We start from the raw sequence: 27,162 nt of genomic DNA, 5'->3' as shown, positions 1-27,162 counted from the left end.
TGCTCTGGTTTGTAAAGCAGGTCTCATTTCTGTCAGGCTGGGCAGCTGCAGCTCCTTCTGGCACAGGGGTGTAGGACTGGCATCATGTGAGCAATGCCCAAGGATGGCAGTACTGAAAGATGGCTGACGCCGAGCATCATCTGCATCAGGCCCTGAATTAACAGGCCTCTTGTAGGAAGGAAACAATTGTTTTTCAGTATTTTGAGAATATTGTTGCTTTTAAAATAAATCTAGAACTCTGTAGAATGGTTGGTGTATGGATTCTGGTTGCATTTTCCCTGACAAAAAATATATTGTGCTGAGTATAAGTTGCAGCCAAGTAAGGTTTCAAAGTGAGATGTACAGCTTCAGTGGCAGTTCTGCAAAGATCAGTAATTTGTGTATTCTTTCTATCCTTTATACAAGCAACACTTAATGAAGTACACACATTACTAATGTCCATCCTGCAGAGAAATGAACTGTGAAAAAATTTAAGCAAACACGTTCCATCTGTTCATACAAAGGATTGCGTGAATCACATATTGTGTTCCCACAAAACTTTCTCCACAATTTGTTGCTGGTCAACATGTATTTCACATAGCTTCCTACAATTAAAATTTGCAAACAAAAAAGCTTTCAGTGCTAACAGACTCATATGCTCTCCTGGAGATTTGGAGCCACGTGTTTCAGAAGTGGCTGGGTACACCACACCAGTATGATATAAAGGCAAGGTCAGTCACCTTCTCTCACTTTTTTAGTAGCTCCCCTCCATGATTCTCATTCTCTGTCACTAGAAACTTAAGATGAAAGCTTAAGATTAAAAACTGTACTATATTTCAATATATTTCAGTTTAAGCCATTAGGATGGATCTCCTTCACAGCAATGGAGTGCTTATCATTCAGCATTTACAGAGGGATTACAGGGCTTACCAGGATTTCCTTAATTTTATGTCACATGTTGGTGATCCCCGGAACATATTTTCAATTTATTTTCCTCTTTGGTTTCAGCTCAACCAGGTGGTTGGTACTAAAATGATATGGGTGGCAGTCATTGGTGATTGGTTCAACCTCATATTTAAATGGTAAGAAGTTGGATTTGTTTTAAAATTTGATATTTTTCGTAATAGTTACTATATGTACATCAAGTTTAGAAAACTTTCTGTGAATAATGTACTAGTAGATTTTCCCTGGTAATTATAAAATAGGGATTCACAATGAAAATATTTAAGATATGTTTGAAATAGCATTGTAATAAGATGAAAAGAACCTGCAGAACTGTTTTAGAATAGCTTTGGAAATATAGCTCTTCATATTCTTTGTAAGATTATTTATCATGCTTTGCTGAGGCCTTCTTATGTAGAAATCTTTTCATTTAATTTCTGCTTCATTTTATTTTATTTTTTGTCAGGATTTTATTTGGCCATCGCCCTTACTGGTGGGTGCAAGAAACAATGATTTATCCCAATCAGTCAAGCCCATGCCTTGAACAGTTTCCTATAACGTGCGAAACTGGACCAGGTAAGAAATGTTGGAGATTGCCTTGTTATATTTGATATGGATATCAGCTTCAATGGGAGAGAATGGGACTTAAGAAGGTGGTCTTATATGATACACAAATCTCAGAGCTCATGTATAAAACAGCACAAAAACAACAAGTAGAGGAAAAGGGAGAAATACAATAGGTAGGTATTTGCTGTATGACAAGAATATTTCCTTCATTGACTTTAAAAGATGCAAGGGAGGGGGACTTGCTTTAAAAATTACTACTACTAAAATGAACTGGCATATTGGAAGGAAATTTTCACGAAACTTGTGAAATACATTGTATAATGTGTTCCAAGACAGAGCCTGGGGCTGTTGAGTTTGAGGGCTTGTTCACTGTTGCAATAAATATTCAAACTCCAAAAATTAAGTAGGTGGTTCAGTGTAAATAACAATAGTCTCAGCAATCAATTACATAATGTACCACTAATGGGAAAAATCCGAAACCAGACACTGGCACTGAATGTGTGTGTGGGAGTATGTGTACAAATATATAGGGAAAATTGTTTTTGAAATGTACCTTTTCAATATATTTTCACTTTTTATGTCTCATTATCTTCTCTTGCAAATCAAATGCAACAGTGATGAAGCTAAATGAACTTGTGCAACCCTAATATGTGCAATAAGATGAACTTGCTTCGAGCTAAATGAATTTAATTTAATTTGTTGTGCAAGAAAATAGGGGCTGGAAATTATGTGCTTTGCATCTTGCTGAAAGCTTTTAAGCAGTTTGCATAGCTGTATTTTATTAACAATATCCTGCGTTACATCCCATCATAATTGTTAGCAAGAGGCTTAAGCCCTTGTAAGAGGCACGGTTTAATAATGCTTGGTCTTTATGTGATCTACAGTCTTTTTCAGGTTAATTCATTTGAGACCTAGCACAAAGTATTAAAATCCTTCAGATCTTGTCAAAAGCCTTCAGAACTGAGCCCATTCAGTGCTGTGTAGATCCGAGCCCTGGCTCAGGAGACAGTGTGTTTCATTTTGGTTCATTGAATAAGAAGGGGTTTCTTCTTGTTACTGTCTTTCTGAAAGGTCATTCCTATTTCTGTCCAGTGGGTACAATTGTCATATTGATTCCTTCCTTGCACTTAAAATGACCACATTTTTTCCTCCTCCAGACTTAAGCTGGACCTTTAAGACTGTTGCTGACCTGTTTCTCATTAGCAAGAGGAGGTGCAGTCAGTGCAACTGTTACGTGCACACAGTCATTGTGTGAGCTTACATGGTACTTCACACACTTTTTAAATAGCAGTTTATATTAAAAGATTAGAGAAACAACCACAGACATGAGAAAAGCAGATCCAAATACTGCTAGGATAGCCTGAACCCCAAACTCCATGCCTCAGCTAAAGGGAAAACTGAGGGAACTGTTCATATAATACATGGCAAACTGCTTAGGACCTGAATTTTGTTTGTGCTTCTGGAATTAACTGAGCTGAAGCCCTGCAGCCATTTTATTTCCTGGTATTCTTAAAACTTTAAGAACATAAGCCTTAAGGTTTTGAGTAAGTAATTTGCAGATGAGCTATGAAATATTTTTCCTAGATGATAACAAAGTGAAGCTTTTCCACTGCTGACATACAATGTTACTGTTTCCTAATCAGTGGTATTTGTTCCATTATGAAATTCAGGAGTGCACATCTCTTAGGAAATTAACAGAAGAGCTGGTAGAGTGACTTCAAATGTAGTGCCAAGCGGAATAGCAAAAATGAATGCAGGGAGTCAGAAATCATTGTGCTTGTCCTGCCTACACATTTCTGCTTTGCTACTTCACTGAAATATTCTTTTACTCTACACACTACTAGATAATGCTGGTTCATAACACATTCTCAAGCCAAAATTATTTCTTCTGATGGTGAAGTAACCCTGTCCCTTCTCTTTTGTCTCCACAGAAAGCCAAGATGTAAAGGTCCCAGATTTACAGATTCCAATGATCTAATTTTCTCTTTCCCTATTTGATTTGTTGAATGTAAATGTGGTGAACACGAGAAAGGAAATGATAGAGTAATTTTAGGAATCACTTCCCTTGCATCATGCTAGCATACCTTGTTGTTTGGTGGTTTTCACAGTTCTAGGAACTTTTCTGTGGCTTCATATTGCTTCCAGTAAAATTGAAATTTTACTTTTTAAATTAAAAAAATTACACATATATTATTATAACCCGGACTAAAAAGAAATCGCTGTTGTTCTCTTTATGAGTGTTCCCTGTTATAGAGTACTGTAGGTAGACCACTGTGTGCTGTACCTGTGGGTACAGCAATTAGAGCATGATTTCACATGCCAATTTCATTGACAATCTGGTTGATATTGTACAGCATAAAATTTATAAAATTAATCTAAGTAAAGCATAAAGACACAGTTTTTCTGTGCTTCAGATACATTTCTAAAATTATTACTAAACTACCCAAAATGTTAAATACCTGGATTGTAACATTGCTAATGAGACACAGCTCTCAATTGTTAACACTGTGATAATTGCAGAAGCAGATAAAAGGCAGCTTGGAAGGATTGTCTAGAGTTACACTGGTGCTTTACTTTAGGATGTTGCAAAGAGCTTAATTTCTGCTTCTCCCATTAATTATGGGAAGGCTCATTCAAAACTTTTCTCATGTGATTCTCATACGTTAACTTCTACATTCCATGCTACATCTCTAAGACAGTCCTAAATGCTTTTTTAAATTTTTTAATCCAAGTAATGGGAAAATACTGTGTTTTCCTGTCAAGATTCCTCTTCACACCAATATAAAATGATTAAGCTGTTACCTTTTTTATTTCAGGCAAGTATTATGGATTCCCTGTAGATGAACCTTCTGAAAAATTAACTTTTAGGAAGCAGTTCACATTCTTCCAGCCTTTGTTAGCCATTTCCCTTCTAAATTATTAGGTGCCTGACTAACTGTAGCCAGTAGACATTTTATGTATGACAGATGTCACAGTCTTCATTCTTGAGTTGTATATTTCCTTTATGTTTTTACTAGGAAGCCCATCTGGACATGCCATGGGATCATCCTGCGTCTGGTATGTAATGGTCACAGCAGCACTTAGCTACACAGTTAGATGGAAAGATAAATCAGCTGTTACCCTTCACAGGTCAGTGTCTTTCCGTGATTCCAATTCATTATAGTCAGATATTTCTTTATATACATATGCTATGTTTTTAATGGACTTAATTTAAACAAATATTCAGAGTTTGGTCTATTCTGTAAAAAAGCCAACAAACCTTTATTATGATCTACTTCAGCTGAAGAAAAAGTATATTAAGAGGATTTATCTATTTGTATAGGCTGGTATGTATCAACTTACAGATATTGCATACAATATCTCTGAATCAGTCTTACATCTTTAGTGCTGGTAATTTTTAATTCTATAATTATCACTATGTATTGAATTTTTTGGTCAGTACATAAATTTACTGCTTTGATGGTCATTCTTCACCCATTTTAAAGCAAGTGCACATAATGTTGATGAAATTCACTGTAATGTGTTGCTCAGCTCTGTGGGAAAGTCCTGCAATTGCTTTGGCTGCTCTTTCTAAGGCTAACAAGATTGTTTTCACACTGTGTGTATTTAGTTATGAAATAATTGAGATTTTGCATATAACTATGACTTTGTGTTGAGAGACATGTTTAAGGTGTTAGTCCTAATTTGATCTGCCATTGATGACTTTCATCAGTTAAACGAAAGAGATGTCTTGGACCTGAAACTTCTGAGATTTGTTCCTGTAACCACTCTTGATAATGTTTTAGTACTGACTTCTAGTTTTTAATCATCTGATTCTAAACTGCTCTACCTAGTATACCTCTGCTGGTAAAAGCATGAGCCTTACATGATGGGGCTTTGGTAAATAAGTAGATGAAATATCTTAATTTTTAAGCATCTTCCTTTCCCCTCCTAGGCTAACATGGTCATTCCTCTGGAGTATTTTTTGGATTATCCAGATCAGTGTGTGCATCTCAAGAGTATTCATAGCAACACATTTCCCTCATCAAGTTGTTCTTGGAGTATTTGCTGGTAATGCTGCTATTTTTCTTTTCTTTTTAACTTATATGCAAAATTTTTTTTTAAATGAGAGAAGGCAAGAGATTTTTAGTAGTTGGACTCATCTTGCAGCCCCAGTGGTGCACTCAGCTCTCTGGAAAATTTGGAATGTAGTAATAGTCCAAAGGTAAAATTTGTGAGGTAGAATGTACCTGCTGCCTATGTAGTTGACAGTGGAAGGGAGCGAGCCCTTGTCCACCTACCAGCTGATGCTGTCTGTATTGTGTCCACACTGCCTCAGACTAGCTCTGACTGCTTTGTACTGGCTGCACCTGATCTTTAACTGTGCTGCCTGTGTGTAAGAGATCAGAGAGGAAGTTGCTCCTACATGGCTGTGGCCTTTCCTCTCAGGAGGAAGTTATTTGGGTCACAAAGATGGTGTCCAGGTGGAAAATAGCATGTGTGCAGTGTGGACAAATGCAGAGAACTGGGGCAAAATAGAAAGAAAGGTAAATAGCAGGACAAACTCCCCTGGGTGATTTAAGATGCTAAGGTACATTTTTCATTATAAGCATATTGTAAATTTTTATTCAGAGTCCAAACTATGAGCAGTATCTCTGGTATCTATCTGATTTTGAGGAAGGTGACCAGGGCATTGAGCAGGGGCTTCCTGCTCATGTTCTCTTTCATGGATGCAGTGCAACCTGGGCAGCCCTGGCTAACAGCTTTCCCTCTTCACAACCAGGATAAAAATATGTACAAGAGAAGATAAGTGTGTTCTGTGTTGTTTTCTTCAATACTTAAAGCCTGTGTGGGAACTGGTGTTGAATTCTGCATTGCTGGAGCCAGTCTTTGAGTGAGGGACTCTTTTGGAAAAGGGAAGAATGTTCCAGTTTACATCTAATATTTGATAGGTTGTCATCTGGGAGATGCAGTCAGGCCTTAAGGTATGCATCTCAAAACTATTTAGTGCTTGGTATTTAGGTATTTTTTGGGTTTTTTTCCCAAAGTGGAAGTTTTGAGTGAGAGGAAAGGTTTTGTAATGTACTGCAAAAGTGGTAAATTGTGTGTTTATGTGTGTATGTATAAATATATATAGAGATACAGACATGCACGTAGGTATTCATTACATAGATATATTATTTTGTCTTCAAAAATCAAATTCTACAGGGACACTGTAGAAAATGCTTCTTCAAAGTACAAGTGTGTTGTTCCCTGTAACACTGAGTTTCTAATCCACAGGCATTCTTGTGGCAGAAGCATTTGAGCATACCCCTGCTATTCAAACAGCAAGCTTGAGAATGTACATCAAGACAAACTTGTTTCTTTTCATCTTTGCCCTTGGCTTTTATCTATCCCTCAAGCTTCTTGATATTGACTTGCTATGGTCAGTTCCAAAGGCCAAGAAGTGGTGTGCCAACCCGGACTGGATAAACATTGACACAACTCCATTTGCTGGACTGGTGAGGAACTTAGGTGCACTGTTTGGTTTAGGTCTTGGAATTAATTCTGAAATGTTCATCACGAGCTGCAAAGGTAAAAATAGCTGCAAGATAAGTTTTCGCATATTGTGTGTAGCTGCTTCTTTAGCTACACTGCAGCTGTATAATTTTGTTAAGATACCTACTCATACTGAGTATTTGTTCTACATTCTCTCTTTTTGTAAGAGCGCAGCTATGCCTCTGACTGTGGTTGCCTTGGTTCCGTACTGTGTCCACTCGTTAATGAGGACAACTGAAAAGAAACTTAATTAGGTAAAGTTTCAGAATGGTTAGCAATGTGGGGATGGATGTGAACTGTTCAAGATCCCTCTGCAAAGGCAGTTTTGCTAATTCATTTAAACCAAGGGGATGCCACTGCATCTTTGATATACGCCTGGTAAGTAACCAGTACATCCAAAATCACTACACTCAATGACTTTGGCAGCTCCGAAATATTAGTTGCTGATTTTATTCCTAGAAATATTGCAAGCGCACTGCAGTATGGTTAGAAATGGCCCAATACTCTGGGTCATAACAAAGTTTTAAAGTATAATCAACCATCTTTATTTAGCTATATGGTGGTCTTTTAGTTCTGTCCATCTCTAGCTAGATAAAGCTTCAAGCATCAGTTGTACATACTGATACTCAATATTTCATTTTTTATATATAGATACTGTGTGTTAAACTGCTACATAATGATGTGACAGTATCACACCACCTACAACTGTAGGGCTGTATCCAGGCACTGTGAAAAAGGCCAGCATAGTTTTAAACAAGGCTTTAGATTTAATTTATTGAGCTTCCTGAGCAAACCAGCTTCTGATTAAGTCAGATGAGGAAAAAAAAGTTTATTTCCATTGGACTCTGTAGAATATATTTTTGCATTACTGTGTGGTTTTTGTCATTTTTATTTTTTGAAAGTGGTCGCATGAATCATGAATGATACAGATCATACCTTTGATAGGGAAAATGCATGAATATGGTGTAAAAAATCTTTGAGTTCTGTACATCTACATAGAGCAACAAATGAAAAAAGTTGTCAATAATTAAATTATCTCAGTATATGACCTCAAGAATATTGTTCATGCTCCTGTATTGCAAGGGTAATTCTCTGCTAATTATCTCAGATCAACAGTCACAAGCTTGAATCACTATTAGTAATTGTGTAAATAATGAAAATTTGTTTGCAGACTGTCACTTCAAGTTTATATTCTTGTCATCTTTGTTTTACTGAGCACACAAGTCACTAATATGTTGAATATGTTTCCTATATAAAATGTATGTTCTAAATAGGCAAAGGGGGATACTTTCCGTTTTATTATTTGGCATCTATTGTATATTCCCTTTCAATGCACAATCTTTTAGCAATATTTTGGTGATACCATCCCACAATATTCAATATATAAGCTATATATATGTATATATATAGCCTCAGTATTACAGCAAGGCTGTAATATGGGTAATGGGGGCTGCATATGTATGATCTGAAAGCAGTAAAGCTTAAAAGATGTAAGCATGATATTGCTTCTAGACTTCCAATTAGGTAGGAGATAATTGAAAGAATCTTATTTAACTGGGTAAACAAGGTGAATAGTTGGGTGTTGGCCTTTGGGAATGAACAAGATACAAATTACAGAAGCAGATCTGAAACGGGCATCCTTAATTAAGAGCCTAGTAAGAAAACCAGAACTTAAGAAAATTAGTCATCTGCTTTTAACAGTCTGAGGAGTATTCTACTTTGTGCATCTCCTGATATCTTCTCTAATGAACTTTTTTTCCCACAGCAACTGACCTGAAAGTACTCTTTTCTATAATTGTGACTCCTTAAGCAAAATTACTAAGTTAATGGGACTAGACACAATGAAGAACAAAGACAGCTATGACAAAGATTTCAGCTGTGTTCAAGTTGCTATGTGCTTTGTTATTCCCTACCAGTGAGACAACGTACAGAGGCATTTCAGAGCAGTAGCAGGTTCATTGAGTTATTGTTCTGTTCCTGGCTCCTCCTAGCCAGCAGTAGGGGATTCTTCATGCACAGCTGTCCAAGATTCTCACAGCAGCATTTCGATTTAGTGGCAGTTTTAAGCTGGGAGTTATGGGTAGAGATCACATTTCTGGGCTTCTAATCAAGTGAGAGTCTGTTTCCCACCACTGACAAAGAATCTTAGTGCTTCTCATGGGGTAGACACAACCATAAATGTAGAATGACAACTGGCATTCTGCAGTACTCTTGTAAGCTCTGTACAGACACATAGGAAGATGTGGGCTCTCGCTTTCTTGGAGTGTCCTGTTAATTCATTCTGTAATTTCAGTTCTTCAGAAAAAAGGACATAGAATATCTTCCTGTCCAAACCACCCCTTAATTTTTATTCAGCTATTAAAATATTACTAAATCAAAGAGTGGTGGGAAACCTGAATAAATTTAGTGCAATTTTACTAGTAACTTCAGAAGTTAACTGACTCATAATGCAATGGCTATAAAACACTTTCTGAGCAGCTGAGTGTGTTGTGGTATAGAGATTTGTGTAACTGCTTGAAGAATCTCCACAGGGGGTTCCCAGATCTTCAGAGTTAGCCTTTTCCAGAGTGGTGAGATAGAAAAGTATCAAGATATAATCTTGATACTTTGATAGAATTAGGATTGAAAATCAGGAACCAGGCATGTAGTTGTTGCAGTGAAGTAAACCTGCGTGTCCCTTAATCAGGCTTCAGTAAATTTATTGCAGTTGAAAATTACAGTTTAGCACTTATTTAAATAGATTATGTGACCTTACTAAGAGCTCAAATTGTTAAATATTTAAGCTGTAATTTCACCAGGCCTTTGCAGCCATTTAAATTGTTAATATATGGAACAGATGCAGCATATATACACTTGCAGGATAAGCTAAGGACTTGGCTTAGTTTGGGCCACAAACCCTTTGAATTAAGATTTTCCTATATATTAGAGAGTGGAAAGTGTATGACTGATCCCCTTGCTTCCACTAGTGGGATCCTAGGAGAAATTTAACCTTTTATTATTGACTTTGAGACGCACAAACAATTCTTGCTTAGAGATGCCCATAATAGCATTGGGATAATGCTATTCCAAAAGTACTTCCAGTTCTCTGTAGAAAAATTCTCATGAACCAGGAGTTATATGAAATGAAGCTGTCCCTTGCTCTTCATAAAAACAAGCTGACAAGTTGTCATTACATTCAGTTCACTATTCTTGCTACTATGCAGCTTTTCTTTTTATCCTCCCCATTCCCTGTTTAACCTTCCTGGTGGAAGCACTCTGGGCCTGGGCCCAGACACACTGGTCCTAGCCAGAGGAGTCTAGTTGGAGGAGGAGCTGTATTTGCAGATCAGGTGCTGTCCCAAAACAGTATCGTGGTTATAGCTGCCCAGAGGAATAGGGTGTTGGAAAATGCAGCTGCCATGGACCTTGCAGAGAAGCATGCAGTAGGAGGCACCAAATGACATCACCTACTGTCAAGACTAATAACTGAGGTCTGACTTGAAAGATGTAAGTAAATTACTTTGGAATGGTTTGGAAATATTGTCAGCAAACCCCAGGGCTGGGACATTTTACTGGTGAGGCAGCTGCAACAGCAAGACCAGTCCAGCTCTGCACTGAGCTTTCCATCAAAGCTTGCTGCTCATGCCCAGACACACCATGTACCTGCACCTGCAATCCAATCCCTTTGCCCAGGTACCAGAGGTTTTTTAATCTTGTCAACAGCACGTAGGTACAAAGTGGCAGGAGGTGGCATCCAAGAACATGCAACTGTTTATGTACACAGTGAGTGCATTCTGTTGGGAGTAGTACTGTTCCCAAAATTTAACTCTAGGTGTTTCCCAGCCGCCTGAAAAGAGGGTGGTGTTACACTGAAGAGCAGTAGCACTACTACCCAGCTTGGGTCGTGCTCCTGTAGGAGACAGCAGGCTCCTGTGCAGGCAGTGGTCGGTGTCCTTGAGTTGGCCTTCTCAGCAGCTCCATCCTGAACAGCAAGCCATTGTCACAGACATGATGCTGGCTGATGCAAGACACTCATGCTTAGCTGAAGCCTAAGAGAAGAAATGCTAGAACACAAGAGCCAGTAAAAAAATACAGTTTATTGGTTTAATTTGGGGCCCAAAGATATTGTCCTTTAGAAAAAAGGATTATGAAATAAGTATACAGTCATTATAATTTGTAATGAAGAGTCATTCTTTTTCTGTGGACTTAAATAATAATATTAATTAAATATCATGTATGTATGACTGCAGATTATTGATAGTCAGTCAATAGTTTCAGTCCTGAGCCATCAAACTACTTATTGCTCTAAATGTAAAAAGGCTAAAAGATCAATGCAAACAATGCAGCTTTTTTCTTCTTTCTTCTTTTTCTTTTCAGTTAAGATTTAAAATACAGACTGCCTTAGAGAAATCGCCATTTCAGTCCTGGCTGTGGGAGTTCAGTAGGGTATGTGGCAGTGATTCTGTTAATGGAGTTGTATAAAAGTTGAAATTGGGCTTTGCTGCCTGGAATTATGGTATGCATCCTAATAAACTTTTTACCCTTCCAGCTCTATTTAAGTACTGCTGCTGTTGCAGTATTTTATAAGTGGTGTGCTCTCTTGTAAGTGAGTGGAAACACTCCCACACCCAGCCCAGGTGCACATTTTAGGACATGGAGAATGACTTTTCCAGTAAATACTCTGGTTTTTAAAATCAGTATTTAAATATTGAAACTGTAATCTATACCATTTTTCTATCTGCTTTTCTCCCAGTCCCTAAAGGAAACAGTTCTGTTATGCTGCAGACAATAACCAATAACATATTTCAGTGAAACTTGCAGTAAATCTTACAATAAACTGTTACAGATAGAAGCTTCTCCCAAAAGCAGCTCCTTCCTGACCTTTGTCATTTCTGATTATAATGTTGCTCTGTTTATCAACTGTATTTAATACAAAGAGTTAATTATGCCTATTTTTAATTCCTTCACTCATGATTGTCTTCTGAAAAAAAGAACATATCAATCATCATTTCAATAGAAATAGTTTAAATAACTGATGCGTAATAGAATTTTACATTAATTTAACCAAGGCATTTATTCCTATTCAAAAATCTTTTTGACAGCTAATTAGAGTGATGAGTGTTAGCTGGAGAGTGGTGGGCTAGGAAGTGATCCTCACCAGCTTCTGTTCCTTACCTTGGTTGCTTTCCTTCCTTTTGTGGAGCTGCATTCTTTGTAAGTACTGACTGGTTTGTTGAAGGGGCACAGCTGTGCCAGTGCTGCAGGTGCATGCAAGGGAAGAACTGCCTCCCCAATAGCACCACTGATGTGTGGGGCTTCTGCGTGCACAGCAAGGGCCTCTGCTGTAATTGGCTGCAGACCAAGCATTAGGATAGATTTGATCCCTTCAGATGTACAGCATCATTCAAGGGCTTGTTTTCACTCATTCAGCTCACCTAGAGAAAGGGCAGTTTCCAGAACACCACAGTCTTCCTTGATTGCTAATTGAGGCATAACAGGACTGTGCAGTCTTACTGCAGATAGTGGCAATTCCCCAGATCACCAGAAAAGATCTTTCCCAGTTTCAGGGCTTTTTTCCCTTATCAGTGGGCTAAGCTACTTCCTGAATGCATCAACCTGTGCTTAATACCTTGCATGTGTTGGACAAGTGTGCTTGATGCAGACAGCTACATACATTCAGGGTTCCACATATCTCACTGTATTGTACAGCACTCTGTAGCACAATGGAGCACCAGCATACACATATATACCACAAAGTGTTTGCTTACAGAAATCTTTCAAATTTAGAATCACAATAATTCAGCTGATTGGGGCTCCAGTAGTAACAAGCTTCCAGTAGGCTCCTTCCATGGCCATCAGTTCATCGTGAGTGCCCCTTTCAATGATGAGTCCTTGTGACATGACAGCGATGATGTCAGCGTTCTGGATGGTGGACAAGCGGTGCGCGATGACGATGCAGGTGCGCCCTTCTCTGGCTTTATCCAGTGCTGCCTGCACAGTCTAAAGGAAACAGATAAAGTGTCAGAATAAAAATGTGCACATTAAGAGGGCTCAGAACTGTAGGAACCTAATTGCTTCAGATAATTAACCATTTTGTGCAACACTTGTAAAAGAGACAGTAAGACTAAATCAGAGGTTCTGATATTGAGGTGCCTAGCTGGGTCATGAACTCTGTTTACCAGCGGTACAAACAAGGGAGAGCTAAACATAGAGGTAGAAATTAATACTTTAATTAAGCCTTTATTCTGCTGACATACTAAATGTCAACTAAATGCTTTGAAATCTGGGAAACTCAGACATTTCTAAAAAAGTGTTGCCTCTCATAGGTAGTTTAAGAGCACTTGGGGCTGGCAGTTTTTTCTTACAGCTGCACCTCCTGCACTTCTTGGAAAGATCATTAAAGGTGAAAGTGCTGAATTCACAATGTGGAATAACATGGAATGATGTAGTGGAGTATGTTGGCATATCTATAGGACAGAATAGGTACTGTGCGTTGTAGGCCATTGTGTTAAATTTCTCTTAGTGATTATCACTCTGCATTTACCTTTTCGCTTTCCGTGTCTAAGGCAGATGTAGCTTCATCCAGTAATAAAATTTTAGGGTCTCGGATGATGGCCCTAGCTATGGCAATGCGTTGCTTTTGCCCACGAGACAGCTGTGACCCCTGAGCCCCAACATTAGTTTCATATTTCTGAAAAATATACAAAAGGAGTATTTTATTCAGGTGCACCAGTACACGGCCTAAAGGAAGAGCAGGAGAGAGCAAGAAAGGTGACTACTGCTGACCACTTGTAGAACCTGGGAATGCAGAAACAACTACAGCAGTAAATGTATCTGGGGTGAGGTTTCCAAGCTGTGCTTTGTCTGCACATTGCCCTGAGGCCCAGGCAGCACAATGATGAGCCTGGAATGAAAATGTGATAGCAAGATGTTGGCTGATTTGTCTGAGGGAGAAAAGAATTCTCCCTGCCCTGGATTTGGGAGAAAAGGTTAAATGTGATTTAAGGGCTTTCTATAAAAGTGCTTTGTTTGGGTGCCTAAATTGTATCCATACCTTACACGTTCTTTATCTCAGTGCATTTAAATATTTCTTAAGTGTACATAAGCAGCCAACTCCAAATATTTTTGTCTTGGTATCATGTCCTGCTCACAAGGCACATCTCCACGGCTGGGAACAGGATTTACATATTTGCATACTGTGTAATAATTCAGTAGTAACTCACACCTAGACTTTAGGGAGCACAGCAAATGGTCACAGCACCATCTTTGTTCCTACTTTCACAACTGTAAAAGGATGTAAGAGGTGCAATTGTGTAGCAGCTGTAACTGGTTTCAGAGCAATTCCTGCTGCAGTGAACATTGAGCAGCCAAGGCCTCACAGGTACTTACACTGGGCAGAGACATGACAAAGTCATGCAGTTGAGCCTTCTGGGCTGCTTCTATGACTTTTTCCATCGTCACCTCTTTTGTGTTACTGCCATATTTGATATTATCAGCGATGCTGCAGTCAAATAGCACAGGCTCCTGTGACACTATTCCAATTTTTGATCTAAGAAACTGCACATTTACGTTCTTAGAGTCATGCCCATCTATTAACTACAAAGAAATGGGAGAAGACTTGAAACATCATTACAAAACAACAGCTTGCAACACCTAAAGAGTTAATAAATAAGTATATAATATATATATATATAAAAATAAGTATAGATACATAAATTTGTGTATATGTATATATACATACAAGTAAGTATATATATACAAGTAAGCACATATATACATATACAGTAACTATAATAAAACTAAATGATTTAACCATATCATTAAAACACAAACACAGCTGATTTAAAATGATTGGTTGAATTGCTCATCTCTCTGACTCCTTCCTGCATGATCTGTATTTTGTGGTATGGCTTTGATCCATACCACAAAATACAGTAGATCATTTGCTCAACAGAAGTCCTAGTGAACTATTTAATTGCTTAGGGTTAGGCACATTCTTTATTGGTTTCCTGACATAGTGATCATCACACAGATTTTTTCCAGAAAAAGAGAAATCAATCTGGATGGGTAAGTATTTACATTAGGGAAACATATAAAAGCTTTTTAAGCTATCAGTAATTGAATAACTGGAAGTTAAATCTAGACGAGTTCCAGGCTCTTTGTTGCTCCATTCAGACTTGATTTTGCTTGTGCTCTTACAATGTATAGCACACATCTGTATATCTCTTACAGAAGCAACCAAGACAAATGCTTATGGCCTACATAATGTATGAGAGTGTGCCTGAGGCATGTAGTTCTCTTATCTTGTCTGAGAATGTCTGGGATAATACTTGGGAACTGTCCAAATAGTCCACATCTGTCATTTTGAGAAGGAGATGAAGCCTCAAACTGCACATGTAGGAGTCACCACTTCTAGGCTGCACAGCAGGACACATGCAGAAGGCCCTTGGAGCATTGCTAAAAACCAGAGCACAGAAACCACATTTTTTTTGCTTACCACACTTCCTTTCTCAGGGTCATAGAAACGCTCCAGAAGTTGGACACTGGTGCTCTTACCACAGCCACTACTTCCAACAAATGCCAAAGTCTGTCCAGGCTTAACAGATATAGAAAGTCCTTTCAGGACCTGAATATCAGGCCGAGAAGGGTATGTGAATTTACAGTTAAGAAATTCAATGCTTCCCTTGAAATCATCCTGGTGAAAAGAAAAAGGAGAAAGTGACAATGAACTCCAGCTCAATCCTGAATTGTAAAGTATAAGACAACTCTTCCTCAGATCCATTCTTGCATCTTTTGCTTAAAATATGACATTTGCACTTAGTGAAATTATCTCAGGAAAAGGGAATAAAGCATACTGGAGAAACTGTCCTACAGGTGATGGTATTAGTCATAACACTATTTCTCTGCATGGCACTGGCCAGAGGCATAAATTGGAAATGGCATTGCCTTGCAAATGGTCACATTTTTCATTTTAATATAGACACTGTGTTTAAAATAAATAATTTAAATTTTCTGGATCTGAATTGTCAATTCACCAGAAACAGAGCTTTTCATTTTGTCTCACTCAAAAATTCTTTGCCTCCCTGTGAACAAACCCCACCAGTTCAATGTGAATGGAAAAACCTCCATTATAAAACAGCAGTAGTCAGGTTTGTTGTGAACTGTACAGCAGGAATAAGAGCTTGCTGTTCTGTGAGTCATCCAAATCAGTTCCATTCCAATTTATAGGAGTTTTACACCAACAATGGCTGACTTAATACTACTCTTTCAGAGCTTGCTTGCAAAAGAGCAAAGACAAATAAAAATTTTACAATCAGCATAACCTTCTTGTAAAGCATTGATCCTCATTGACTCCTAAATCATTAGTGTAACATCCATGCCTGTAGTGAGATGACTGACATCACAAATTGCCACTCTTACCCATTTTTCCCCTTTTTCACTGTAAACACTGATCTTAGGAATCCGGTCAATCAGTTGAAAAAAGCGTGCAGCAGATGTCTTGGCTTTGGCATAGTTTGGAGTATAGGAAGAAGCTTTCCCCAAAGCAGTTCCACTGGTGACAATAGCAGAGATCACCCTGTGGGGAAGGGGGACATGGCCATTTTTGGGCAGACATCAGGAAACTGAACACCACACTGAGTCCAGAACTTTTAGAGATCTGTTTGTGGCCCTGGGCAGGCTCTCACCTGAACACAAAGCTGTAATGGAGTCCTTCATGGTCAACAAGAAATCCCCCATATCGGTAAGAGACAGAGTTGGCAATGAACACAATGCTCTGGGCAAAGCCAAAGCAGAGTCCATACACATGTGCTTTTTTGATTGCAGCTCTGTAGGGCATATTCAGGTGCTTCTCAAAATTGTTGATAAACATTTTCTCTTTTCCTATCCCAGCTACTGTTCTGATGTTAGAGAGAGCTTCACTGGCAATCTGGGAGAGGAGGAAAAAATGGGTAAAAGCTCTTAATTTTTACTTGGAAAAGTAGTGTGGTCTCACAAGTGCATGGTTCTTTCATGAACTTAGGACACTGATGCAATATACAAATTCATTCGGACATGATACAGAATGGCCAAAACATCAGACAGCCTAAAGAGAACCTTTCCTACAATCAATCACCTATTGATTTCCTTGAGAGCAATGCTCTGCCTGCTCCACTGGAGCTGTTACTGTAAGCACTCAGAGAATCAGGCACATGCTCTCACTTGTGACTTATTTCACGTAATGTGAATAAATATGAAACCCACAGAAGGAAAGACTGTTTTAAGAACTTCTTTGGTTGCATGGATTTGTTAATTAAATATATTTATTTCAATTGTTTTGTGTTACTTTTAGCAATAGTCAGAGAAAGAGTTAAAAGGGATAGCCTCCCCAACTTCCACTTCATAAATTGAACCCACTTGAATTTACTGGGTTTACTCATCTGCTTCACCCTCCTTCCCTTTCTGATAAGATGGAACATATAAATCTTCAGTGACACAATTTCAAAGATTTTTACCTTGTACGTAGGCAAAGAGTAAGCAAATGCTTGCCTATGCACATAGAAAAATGCAAGACAGGAAATTTTGAGATAATTCCCACAGAAACTTGTGTGGAACTTTTATGAATTTTAGGCTTCATATTGTAATTTATTGCTAGTCAGAATTTGGGTTTATGTCCCAAAAAGTACCACAATTTCATCTGCAGAAGTAAATTGACAGCTGGTTTGGTCCTATTTTCACCCTTTTAGTCTCAAGTAATTGTATTAAGAAATTGTTTTAAAATGCTCTAGGTCAGCTTGGACTTTGATAGTAGATTAATAATGTAACACATTCCTTTGGGAAGGAACTGTGGCATTATAGCTTATGTTTTCAGCATGTAGGAAAACATTTAAATGTAGACAATCGGAAATCTAATTTCAGGGGTTTTTTTTCCTGACCAAAATTGAGAGTCAATGTCTTGCATTATCATTCAATGTGAAGCAGCAGATAATAAGTACTGTGAATTGGACTGTGCAGACTTTTTCCATGTTTAGCATGGCTGATGAGCAATCACTTTGGAAGAACTCGGTGTTTTTAGCCTTTGGATGCAGTGCTGGCAAATAAATTAGAAAATAACACCAGACACAATCAATCATCACCAAAACTGCTGAAGCTTTGAGTGTTGTCTTCATCACAGCCTCTGGGTTGTTCTGTTGAGTAAAAGCTGTTGCCTTGACCCATTAAAGAAGTTTCTCTCCTTGTCAAGAAGTATTTTGATTTTAAGACTTTTGTAAATAATTAACCATTCTGGGTGTGGGTAATTGGTCAGGTCCTAATTCTTAAGATGGGAAGAGCTAAGAGTTAATTCTTAAGCTGGTACAACCCACCAAAGGAACAACTGTCCTCTCTAAAATCCACATAACTGATTTGTGGTTCAGTGCCAGATTCTCAGGTACAAGCATTTCTAGGTGAACAAGTATCGAGCTGTGCTTTCTGAGGACAGCTTATTCACAGGGCATCAGCAAATGGGTGCTTAAATAGAACCCAACAAAGGGGAACCGGGCTGCTGAGACATCTGTGTCTACCACTTCAGTCCAATAACTTCTGCAAGGTTAGTCACATTTCACACAGCGTTTTTGCAGTTAGAGAGTTCCCAGTGGTCTTTCAATGGTTTAACAAGCTGAAATATTGCAACTTATTCACAAAGCATTGTCAGTTTCATGACATTTGAATTACTGATGATCCCTAAAGGGTGATTTTTCATCTACCCGTGACTGCAAATATAAATCAGGCTTTAAACAGCATTACCCGTCCAGTAGCTTCCAATGCTTTCTTGTCCTGCGAGGCAAATCCCGTCAGCATTTTAGCCTGCACAGCTCCAGATAAAGCCAAAAATGGCAGGAAACACATTATTACCAAACTCAGTTTCCAGCTGAAGTAGAAGGCAATAATCATGGCCACCCCAATGTTAGTAAAGGAATTGACAATCATTCCTATCTGCGATCCAGTTGCCTTTGAAAGAAAGAAACAGACATGATTGATTTGTACTTCAAAAACAAATTAAACAAATCTTCCTATAAAACTTTAGAAAACTGTAAATTAAAATAACATAAGGCACTAACAGCTACTGGCTGCACTGAATATACTATTTCAAATTAATTGGATCAAGAAGAGGACTCCAAATGTCCAATATTCCTTTGATCCACCAAATTTTCCATTGAGAATTCAGAAGAATGTTTCCACTGATTGTGAGAAAGATAATCTAACTATTGAAATCTGTTGCCTTGGTTCCCTGGAGAGTCACTCATCTGAATACATTGTTTAGTCTCTACATTTATCCATGCAGATATAAATAATCAACAGGACCATTTTATAACTTAGCTATTAACAACAAAGCCTTAGATGTGCTAAAATCAGTACTGAAAAGGGATGAAACAAAGTTGTATTCCTGCCTATCCCTTTATTAAGGAAAAAAATTAAATATACCTTTGACATCATCTTTATTGAATGCATTTGCTCCTTATGTACTTGAACAACACTATTCTTTCTAGTAGACTACTTGCTCAAAAGTAATTTCCTTTCACAGCAGTAAACAGCACCCTAAATAAGAACTATATTTCTGTGTATCAGAATAAAAACGTGCATTTGGTATCCTTGATGACTTTCAGTCAAACTCATTTGCAGGTTATGAACTTGGCAGCACAAAATGCTCATCATCTCCTCTTCCTCTGACCTGCAGCAAGATCTGTGTCAGGCAGTGAAAGGTGCAGGGCTCTGCTGCACAGGTAGCTCCGGTCTCCCTCACTTCCTGCAAGCTACGGGTTGGATGGCTGTGCCTCACTGCTGTGCTTTGAACAAAGATGTCCCTTAGGAGGCTGTTACATGGTTCAGTCAGAGGTTTACAAGTTTATTTCAATTAAAAGATACCCTCTAAGTGCCTGTGAGGTTTGCAGCAGGTTTCTCTGATTCTGTGGAAATTGCTGCTGACAGGGGTTTTGGAAACCTTCTCTAACACCCCTGTTGATAGTTTTTTAAAACTACCTTACAATCTCCAGTCAAGCTGAAACATAACAATTTTTGCAACAAAAGAAATCTGTACATCTCCTTCCTTGTTTCTAGAAAATTGCTTGCATTGCAGCCCAGCAAAATGGCATCTGACTCACTTCTACCAAAGGATCAGTTCAGATAGGGAACATACATAGCTCAGCATGATTTAACCTCAGCCACTAAGGAACGCAATGCATGCCGTTAGCATCTCACTTTCCCAAACACTGAAAGTGGCTGCAGGATCCCCAGCTGGAGCACCAGCCAGTACTGCAGATTGGTTTTTCAAGTGGGTTGTCAGTTTAGATCAAAATTGCCACAACATGCACAATACCGTGCTGAAAACTGGAAAACATGGTTATTAATAACTGTCACTAACATATTATTTTGACATGTTTTTGAAATAAACACTTTAACATTGTGGCAAAAAGCAAATTCATCTCCAGAAAGAAACGGAAAATCAAACTTCTGCGCTGGGTGTTCCTTCCTATTCCATTGTTGGTTGGTATTTTACTGATTTTTGAGTTCTTGTTTTTACTTTTAGGATATACCATATACTACTATTGATTCCACAGTGACAGTCTGTGACAAATAGAAATAGCTTAATTGGCTTACCAAAAACTGATTTACGCTGATCTGGCTGGTTGCATGGTAGCTAATTTCTGTGACAACATGCCACAATAGGCCTTCAATCAGTGCCTATAGTAAAATGATTCATAAAGTGCCAGGTCTTACCCCTTGGACCTGTGAGGCATCTGTTGCAAGTCTGGTAGTCAAAGCACCGGGGCTGTTCTTCCGGTCATCAAACCAACCAATGTCTTGCCCAAGCATAGCCTGGAAACCAATTTTCCTTAAACGTCTTGTAAGCAGCTCACCAGACTTGGCAAAGGTGTATCCCTGGGGTACATGAGAATAAATAAAGACTCTACAGCGAGAGACACCCACCATGAAAGGGTGCAAAACCAAAAACATGCATTGCTAAATTGGACTGCTCTTACCTGTAGAAACTGTGTGAAAAATGAAACAACTCCGACTAAGACAAATAGCACACAGACACCATTGATCTGGTTTTTTTGGTTTTCTTCATCAAGAATGGAGAAGGTCTTTGAAAAGAAATAAATAGAAATGTCAGTTTTTCTGTGTGTGGTGTTCGTTCTTGACTCCCAATTGCCAAGTGCAGAAACCCATCCTGCAACCAAAGCCATAACACAGAGTTGTCCCTCATCCCCTGCAAAGTTTTGTTTCCTTATTTTTACTAAGGTAAGCCTGGATATAAACATAATGGGTTTTACTCCTGTTAACCAAATTCAGTATAGTCAGTGTCTGCACACACTACTCCTATTTGTGCCCTATCCCTGGTTATAACTAACCTCTCACCCCGCAGTGTAAACAATGATAACCAGAGAATAGCCGTGTAATAAACGGCATAACAACAAAGCAAGAGTGGGGCAGCATCTTACCTTCTCTCTGCTCTGGGCCAATTGCAACTTTATTGGGCTGTACAAAAGAAAGTCTGTAAATAATTATACCCCAGTGTGACTCCCTGCATGACATTACAGATGCTGTAGTTACCATGAGTAGCCTCCAAGAGGAACCCAGTGTTTTCCTGAAGGAGTTTGGATACAAGCTGTTAACATACTGCTGGGCACCTGAGGAAAAGCATTAGTGCTCAAAGGGGAGCCCCTCTACCCCATTCAGTACCAATCTGTGGTATTTTCATTTTTTGATGTCTAGTCTTTTTTAACACCTGCCAATGTTGTGGGCTGCTGCTGAAGAGGTGGTCCAAATTTATCCTTTAGTGATTCCTTTCAAGATTACCTATCTGAAGTTCTTTATCGGAACTATTTCTGCTGTTTGCAGATAAAGGTCAAGACTCACATTTGTATTTCTCCACTAATCTTAAATTAATGCTCACTGGATTTCACACCTAGAATTACTATAAATTTTCTAATCTCTCAATCTTATCTGCAAGAGTTTATTATTTTACTATTATTTGTAACATTTTATTATTAAAAATAACTTAAGCATTCAACTTCTGCCTATAACAAATTCAGCCTGAATTCTTATAAGTGAGTATTTAGCAGTAGAAAGTGAAGGAATTTTCATTGCAGCTACAAAATTACATTAAAATAAACTTAATTACTGGTCTTAAAAGGTCAACCCATGTTGTTTTTTGTTTGAAATAAGCCATACCTCAAAGTAATAGAAAGGAAATAGAGCATGAATTTAAGAAAAAGAAATAGCTGTTCTCTAACAGGAATTTCACTTCAAGTATTTTAACTTTTACATCAGTCCTTTGGCAACAAAATAAATCCTGCAGATTCCAAAACAACAATGCCATAGCAGCCCTTAGTGTTTCAAGCTAAGAGCTGTTCCAACACCATGCTGTCCTATCAGTAGCACGTATATTACTGTCTTAGATGAATCTTTTGTTTTAAAGAAAAAAAAAAACATCAGGTCTGTTTTAATCTGTCATAGTAAGAAAAAAGCATACAGTGATCTGCAGCTGCTCCTATCCCCTAAATGAAATCCACCCTACATTCAGTAATTCATGTTTGGTCCCAAACTCACCCTCAGTTTTCTCTAACCTAATTCTTGAAAATTTAGGACACTTTCCTAGGCACCAGTTAGAGCAGCGCTGAGTATCTTCAGGCAGCCCTCCAGTTTCCCACCAACTTGGCAAGCATTTCCCCAGACAGCTTTTACACAAACGGCAAAGAATCCTTTTTGTATCACCACAGCACTCATGGCTGAACGTGACAAGTTTCAAGAGAGGCAGTGGATTTTGATAATACTGTATCTTTTAGTGAATGTTAAGGTTTAAAGCATATTCCTACTTTCTGCTGCCAAACCAGGTGATGCAAGCCTACTCTTTGCTGATGGCTGTGAACCTAGGTACAATTATCTACCTCTCCTGGGCATTCTGCAGGGAGCAGGCAGCAAAAAGGTGCCTGAAATAAGCAAACAAAAAAATGAAGTATTTTTTAGATCTGATCCAAAGCTTTCTCAAAGGCTTGCCAAGTCTGTGCAATAAAATTCTGCAGAGAATGACCTTTGCATGTGTCTCTCTCCACTGTATGTGCATGTGAGGTATATTTTGTCTCATCTAAAATAAACTGTATGCAATATAGAAACCCATTCCCAGCAGTTCCTGGAAAATGAACAAAAGAGATAATGAAGAACACATGACAAATGCTGGTAAGCTTACCCCTTCAAACTAGTGATAGTTTGATGACAGTGATATAAATATCTCTACTGAATAATTGTTTATAGGCAAGGTTAACCACATTTGCTTGATGAGATCTGAAGATTTGCTAAAACATGTCAAATTGTGCATCATATATTCACTCTCCTCTGTTTCAGAGCTAAAATACACTTTAAAATAACATTACCATAACATACCCCAAGAATCTGACTGAATAACAAAGCATAGAGTGGATTGACGGCTCCATTCACAGCTGCTGCCAGAGATCCAAGCACCAGGTATGGCCATTCTGAGGCATTGTATTTCAAAATTCTGGTGAATGGTACAGGCTTGGCATCTTCTTCCTCAGGAGACTCCTAAAAAACAGGTTGGCTTTCTGAAGTAAATGCATCTGTGATGCTCTCTCTGACAGTGAGATAAAATAGCCTGGTTTGTTAAACTAGCTGCTCTAGCTTTGGACAGGGGGCACAGAGACATCTGGAGCTCTTTTGTGGCCCTAGTAAGTCAAGTTTACTTAACAAAAGGGTTAAATAAAGAACTACCTTTACCATCCCTGGGGAAAAAGATTCATACCTTTTGCAACTCTAATTGTTCCAGCTGCAGAGATAATTTACGACTAGTTTAAGATTTTCTGCCACTGAAACTCAGGCTATTCCCTTTCAGCTGTCTCCAGACAAGGTGTGATGAAATACCCAGTGCCAAAACTTAAACCCCCTCCTCACAAGCAGGTTTTTCTGTCACCCATTCAATCTCTTAAATATTATTTTTAATGATTGTGAGTAACCACACTGATCAGACTGCATCAAAGTAACAGGTATGTGATATAATGAAAATGAGAGATTACAGAGTGATAGTTGGATTTAGGCTTTTTACATGGTAATTATGCCTACCTTCCGTGAAACATCCTCAGACTATATGCTGAATTCCCATAATTATGCCCAGTAAGGGCACAATATTCATCACCAAATTATAACTTACCCTGCAGTTTGATTTGTGCAGAATTTTTGTAACACTTAGTGTGTTCAGCCCTGCTCACCTCCCTAATTCATATGACTAGAAACAGCCAGACAAAAGAGACACTGTGAAGACCTATCTTTTGGAAATATGCAGGGAGGAGTGGGTGGAAACATCTTGTATTTTCTCTTTTTTCTGAGCTGGTGCCAGAGTGGCAGCACTCAAGCCCTCCATCAATCCACAGAAAAGGCTTGGAAATAGCAAGAAGGGTAACTTCTGTTTGGTGCTCTCTGCACTGAACAACTGCAGCCATGCAAATTGATGCAGGGAGCTTCACAGGCACTTTGGAAACCCACTGTGCATATTCCTGCATATTCTGTGTAATTTTAAGGCCTTTATTTTCTATGCCAGTTGATTGGATGAGGACACTGACAGTGAAAGGATTCCGGGTTAGGTTGCAGTGAGGGTGTCTCTCTGCTCAAGTCTCCAGATGATTTTTAGATGAAAGTGAATTTATTCTTTACTGAACAAGAAGCAGTGCCATTTGTATCACTGAGTGCCCATTAATTACATTTCACAGACTGAGCAGTTTGCTTTTGTCACTTAATTCAGCTTCTATAAATGTATGTTTTTCAACTAAATCTACAACATATATCAATTTAACAACAGGTAGAGAGCAAATAGCAAAATTTCTCTTCTAAAAGTTTTATATGGACCAATGATCAAAACAGCCATCAAAATGCAGCCTAGGGTTTATACAGAGATAAGAATTGAGGCTGTAGTTTTGTTTAAGGAGAGAAAAGGATCAAGCCAAGATGCACCTAAGCTACAAGCTCATAGCTACATGTGATCACTAATGAGTAATACAACCTATTCAGCTAAAAATTTCGTAACAAACTATTGGACCTGACCTTTTTTGCTTCTCCATCATCTTCTCCATAAGAAGGCATAAGATAGGTAGACTCTGCAGGATCTCCTCCAATAGACAGTGGATGGTCAGGGACCACATTAGAGAGTTGGGATCTTGAGCGCTGCCGAAGTGAAGCTCTGCAAAGAGAACAGAAATGGTCTGTTCTTTACAGCTTAGTAAAAACAGTAATTGCTTGTAAAGCAGGCACAGTTTTCATATCAACTAAATCAGAATGCTTTGAAGCAATTAATAGGAATCCGACAGACTTTTTCATTCTTTAATATGTTCTCAACTTCTTGGGAAGAAAATACCTCACCAACTGGGACAAATACTTTTCAAAATCATATTCCACTTACACCACTCAGACATTGTCTTAGATGGACCATGTACTGTGTATTTGCTAAGTAAAACTGCGCTGTGTCCTACTACCTTTGCATAAGTTATTAAGATGCCAAGTCAAATCACTGTTCCCACAACTAGCAAAATAGGATGCTGAAACAAACCACCTCTCTCTCTGATAAAACATAACTCCATAATGTAGGAGATGTATTAATTTGCATATGCCTGACATGGGCTTGCCTGGAAGAAATAGTAAATGTCTAACTACAAGCAGTCTGTCTGTAAAATGCTTTAACTTTCATCAAGTACAAGCCATAATAAAAATGTCCTTGTAGATTGCATTGATTTCTCAAGTAATTGCACAGCAAGTAATTTTTCAAATGACTGGACTGAAAGTGCATTAGATATTACAACTAAGGTAGTATGTTAGTAAAACCAGAACATTAACAGAATAGATCAAAATTGGAGAAGGTACTATGGGTAGAAAGGACCAAAATTAAGAGCCTTGCTATTTATCCATGGGCTTCATTATTACTCAATCTATTTCTTTCCAAGAGAACTCTGTCTCAGTAAAATGCTTGCAGCCCTTCAACCCTCTTTTACACAGCACACAGAAAAGTGATTTGTTAGCACTATCGGTATTTTGGAATAGTGGGATGAAGTAGAAACATTGAGTAGTCTGGAAACTCTGAGATTTACAACCATTTGTAAGACTCACCGCAAACTGGCCTGATAGCCTCCCCTGCTGAATGACTGGACATTCTCAAGATTTGGCTCAACCACATTATCCTCTGCTGCTGCAAAATACAGTATATAGAGCTCTGAAGTTAGTGCTAAAATTGAATACAACTGAAATACACTGTGGGTCTGCAAAAAGGTGCATGTTCTCCATAAATGCAATACTTTGTAGAAGGCAAGAGGTGTAATCTAACCTTGCTACTCAATCAGTTTCACAAGTTTTATATTTGTATTTGACATGATGAAGTTAACTGAATATTAGCCCAAGGACCATCTCACTTTGGATGTGATTGCTAAAGCCTTTTTACCTATTTTAACTCCACAATTGCTCTCTTATTTCAAGACAGTTACATCCAACATATGCTTCACAAAAATACAACAGATGATTCTATTAGACCTTAATTTCCAGAAGCTTTGATTCAAATCTGTCTCTAGCAAAACAAATAGGATGATTTCAGCATAGTCTGTAATGTGCCTGAATTTCAAATGCAGCAGAAATGGGCTTTTGGCACTCAGTGCAGCTATAAAATGACAGGTATTGCAGGTCAGAACTAGTGTTTCAGACTTTTATTAGGAAGGTCTTTCAGTGCCCATGCAGCAAAACCTCTTTGGCAGGGTGATCAGTATATTAATTCTGTGAAAATTCAGCCATAAAAGCAGAAGAAAAAAAGCAGCTACTAGCCCCTATTTAAAAAAAAATAAAATATATATATATAAAATAATAATTATAAAAATATGCATTCATGATTTTATAAAAGAAAACAAAATACTTACTTTCTGTTTCTTCTCTGTTAGGTGCTGTGTCTCCTTTGCTTTGTAAGGTCACCAACATGAAATAAACCCCTTTCCTCTGCAAGAGTTCCTCGTGAGTTCCTCTCTCCACAGCCCTGCCGTGCTCAAACCCCACGATGACGTCGGCGGCTTTGATGGCTGACAGGCGGTGAGCAATGGAGATCGCGGTGCGGCCGAGGCGAGCCTGAAGGAGACAACATCAGCCCCACTCCCAGCACAGCACACTGAAATGCTGGCAATG

At 38.4% G+C, this 27,162-nt stretch overlaps 2 protein-coding genes across 3 annotated transcripts in view; one reads left to right on the top strand and one right to left on the bottom strand.

Annotated features, from left to right (window-relative positions):
- The first annotated feature begins 843 nt into the window (after positions 1-843).
- On the top strand, positions 844-27,006 carry G6PC2 (glucose-6-phosphatase catalytic subunit 2). Of its 2 annotated transcripts, XM_033064866.1 has the most exons (8): positions 844-1,061; positions 1,388-1,497; positions 4,506-4,617; positions 5,423-5,538; positions 6,748-7,041; positions 7,173-7,383; positions 23,347-23,466; positions 26,925-27,006. In XM_033064866.1, the coding sequence occupies exons 1-6, from the start codon at positions 844-846 to the stop codon at positions 7,241-7,243; spliced, it is 921 nt and encodes a 306-aa protein (XP_032920757.1). In that variant the 3' UTR covers positions 7,244-7,383; positions 23,347-23,466; positions 26,925-27,006. The 2 variants fall into 2 exon arrangements, with proteins under 2 accessions (XP_032920757.1, XP_032920755.1); XM_033064864.1 differs by having other exon boundaries at positions 6,748-7,383.
- The window catches only part of ABCB11 (ATP binding cassette subfamily B member 11), a 38,221-nt gene continuing 21,968 nt past the window's right edge, over positions 10,910-27,162 (bottom strand). The window contains exons 16-28 of the mRNA XM_033064869.1: positions 26,904-27,105; positions 26,110-26,188; positions 25,054-25,189; positions 23,386-23,544; positions 20,982-21,086; positions 20,719-20,880; positions 18,748-18,951; positions 16,671-16,912; positions 16,405-16,561; positions 15,482-15,679; positions 14,374-14,580; positions 13,529-13,675; positions 10,910-12,984 (exon numbers count right to left, since the gene is read on the bottom strand). Of these exons, the coding sequence (XP_032920760.1) occupies positions 12,784-12,984; positions 13,529-13,675; positions 14,374-14,580; positions 15,482-15,679; positions 16,405-16,561; positions 16,671-16,912; positions 18,748-18,951; positions 20,719-20,880; positions 20,982-21,086; positions 23,386-23,544; positions 25,054-25,189; positions 26,110-26,188; positions 26,904-27,105 (2,199 nt within the window). The 3' untranslated portion in view covers positions 10,910-12,783. The remainder of the gene's footprint in view (positions 12,985-13,528; positions 13,676-14,373; positions 14,581-15,481; positions 15,680-16,404; positions 16,562-16,670; positions 16,913-18,747; positions 18,952-20,718; positions 20,881-20,981; positions 21,087-23,385; positions 23,545-25,053; positions 25,190-26,109; positions 26,189-26,903; positions 27,106-27,162) is intronic.

This window comes from Catharus ustulatus, chromosome 7 (assembly GCF_009819885.2).
Source record: "Catharus ustulatus isolate bCatUst1 chromosome 7, bCatUst1.pri.v2, whole genome shotgun sequence".
Taxonomy (NCBI): Eukaryota; Metazoa; Chordata; class Aves; order Passeriformes; family Turdidae; genus Catharus; species Catharus ustulatus.
The sequence above is the reverse complement of the archived record's forward strand: the minus strand, read 5'-3'. Positions and strand labels throughout refer to the sequence as shown.

Coding starts and splice junctions, on each gene's coding strand:
- G6PC2 (XM_033064864.1), top strand. CDS start 844: ATGGATCTCCTTCACAGCAATGGAGTGCTTATCATTCAGCATTTACAG. Junction 4,618..5,422: donor TCAGCTGTTACCCTTCACAG/GTCAGTGTCTTT, acceptor TTCCCCTCCTAG/GCTAACATGGTCATTCCTCT. Junction 5,539..6,747: donor TGTTCTTGGAGTATTTGCTG/GTAATGCTGCTA, acceptor TCTAATCCACAG/GCATTCTTGTGGCAGAAGCA.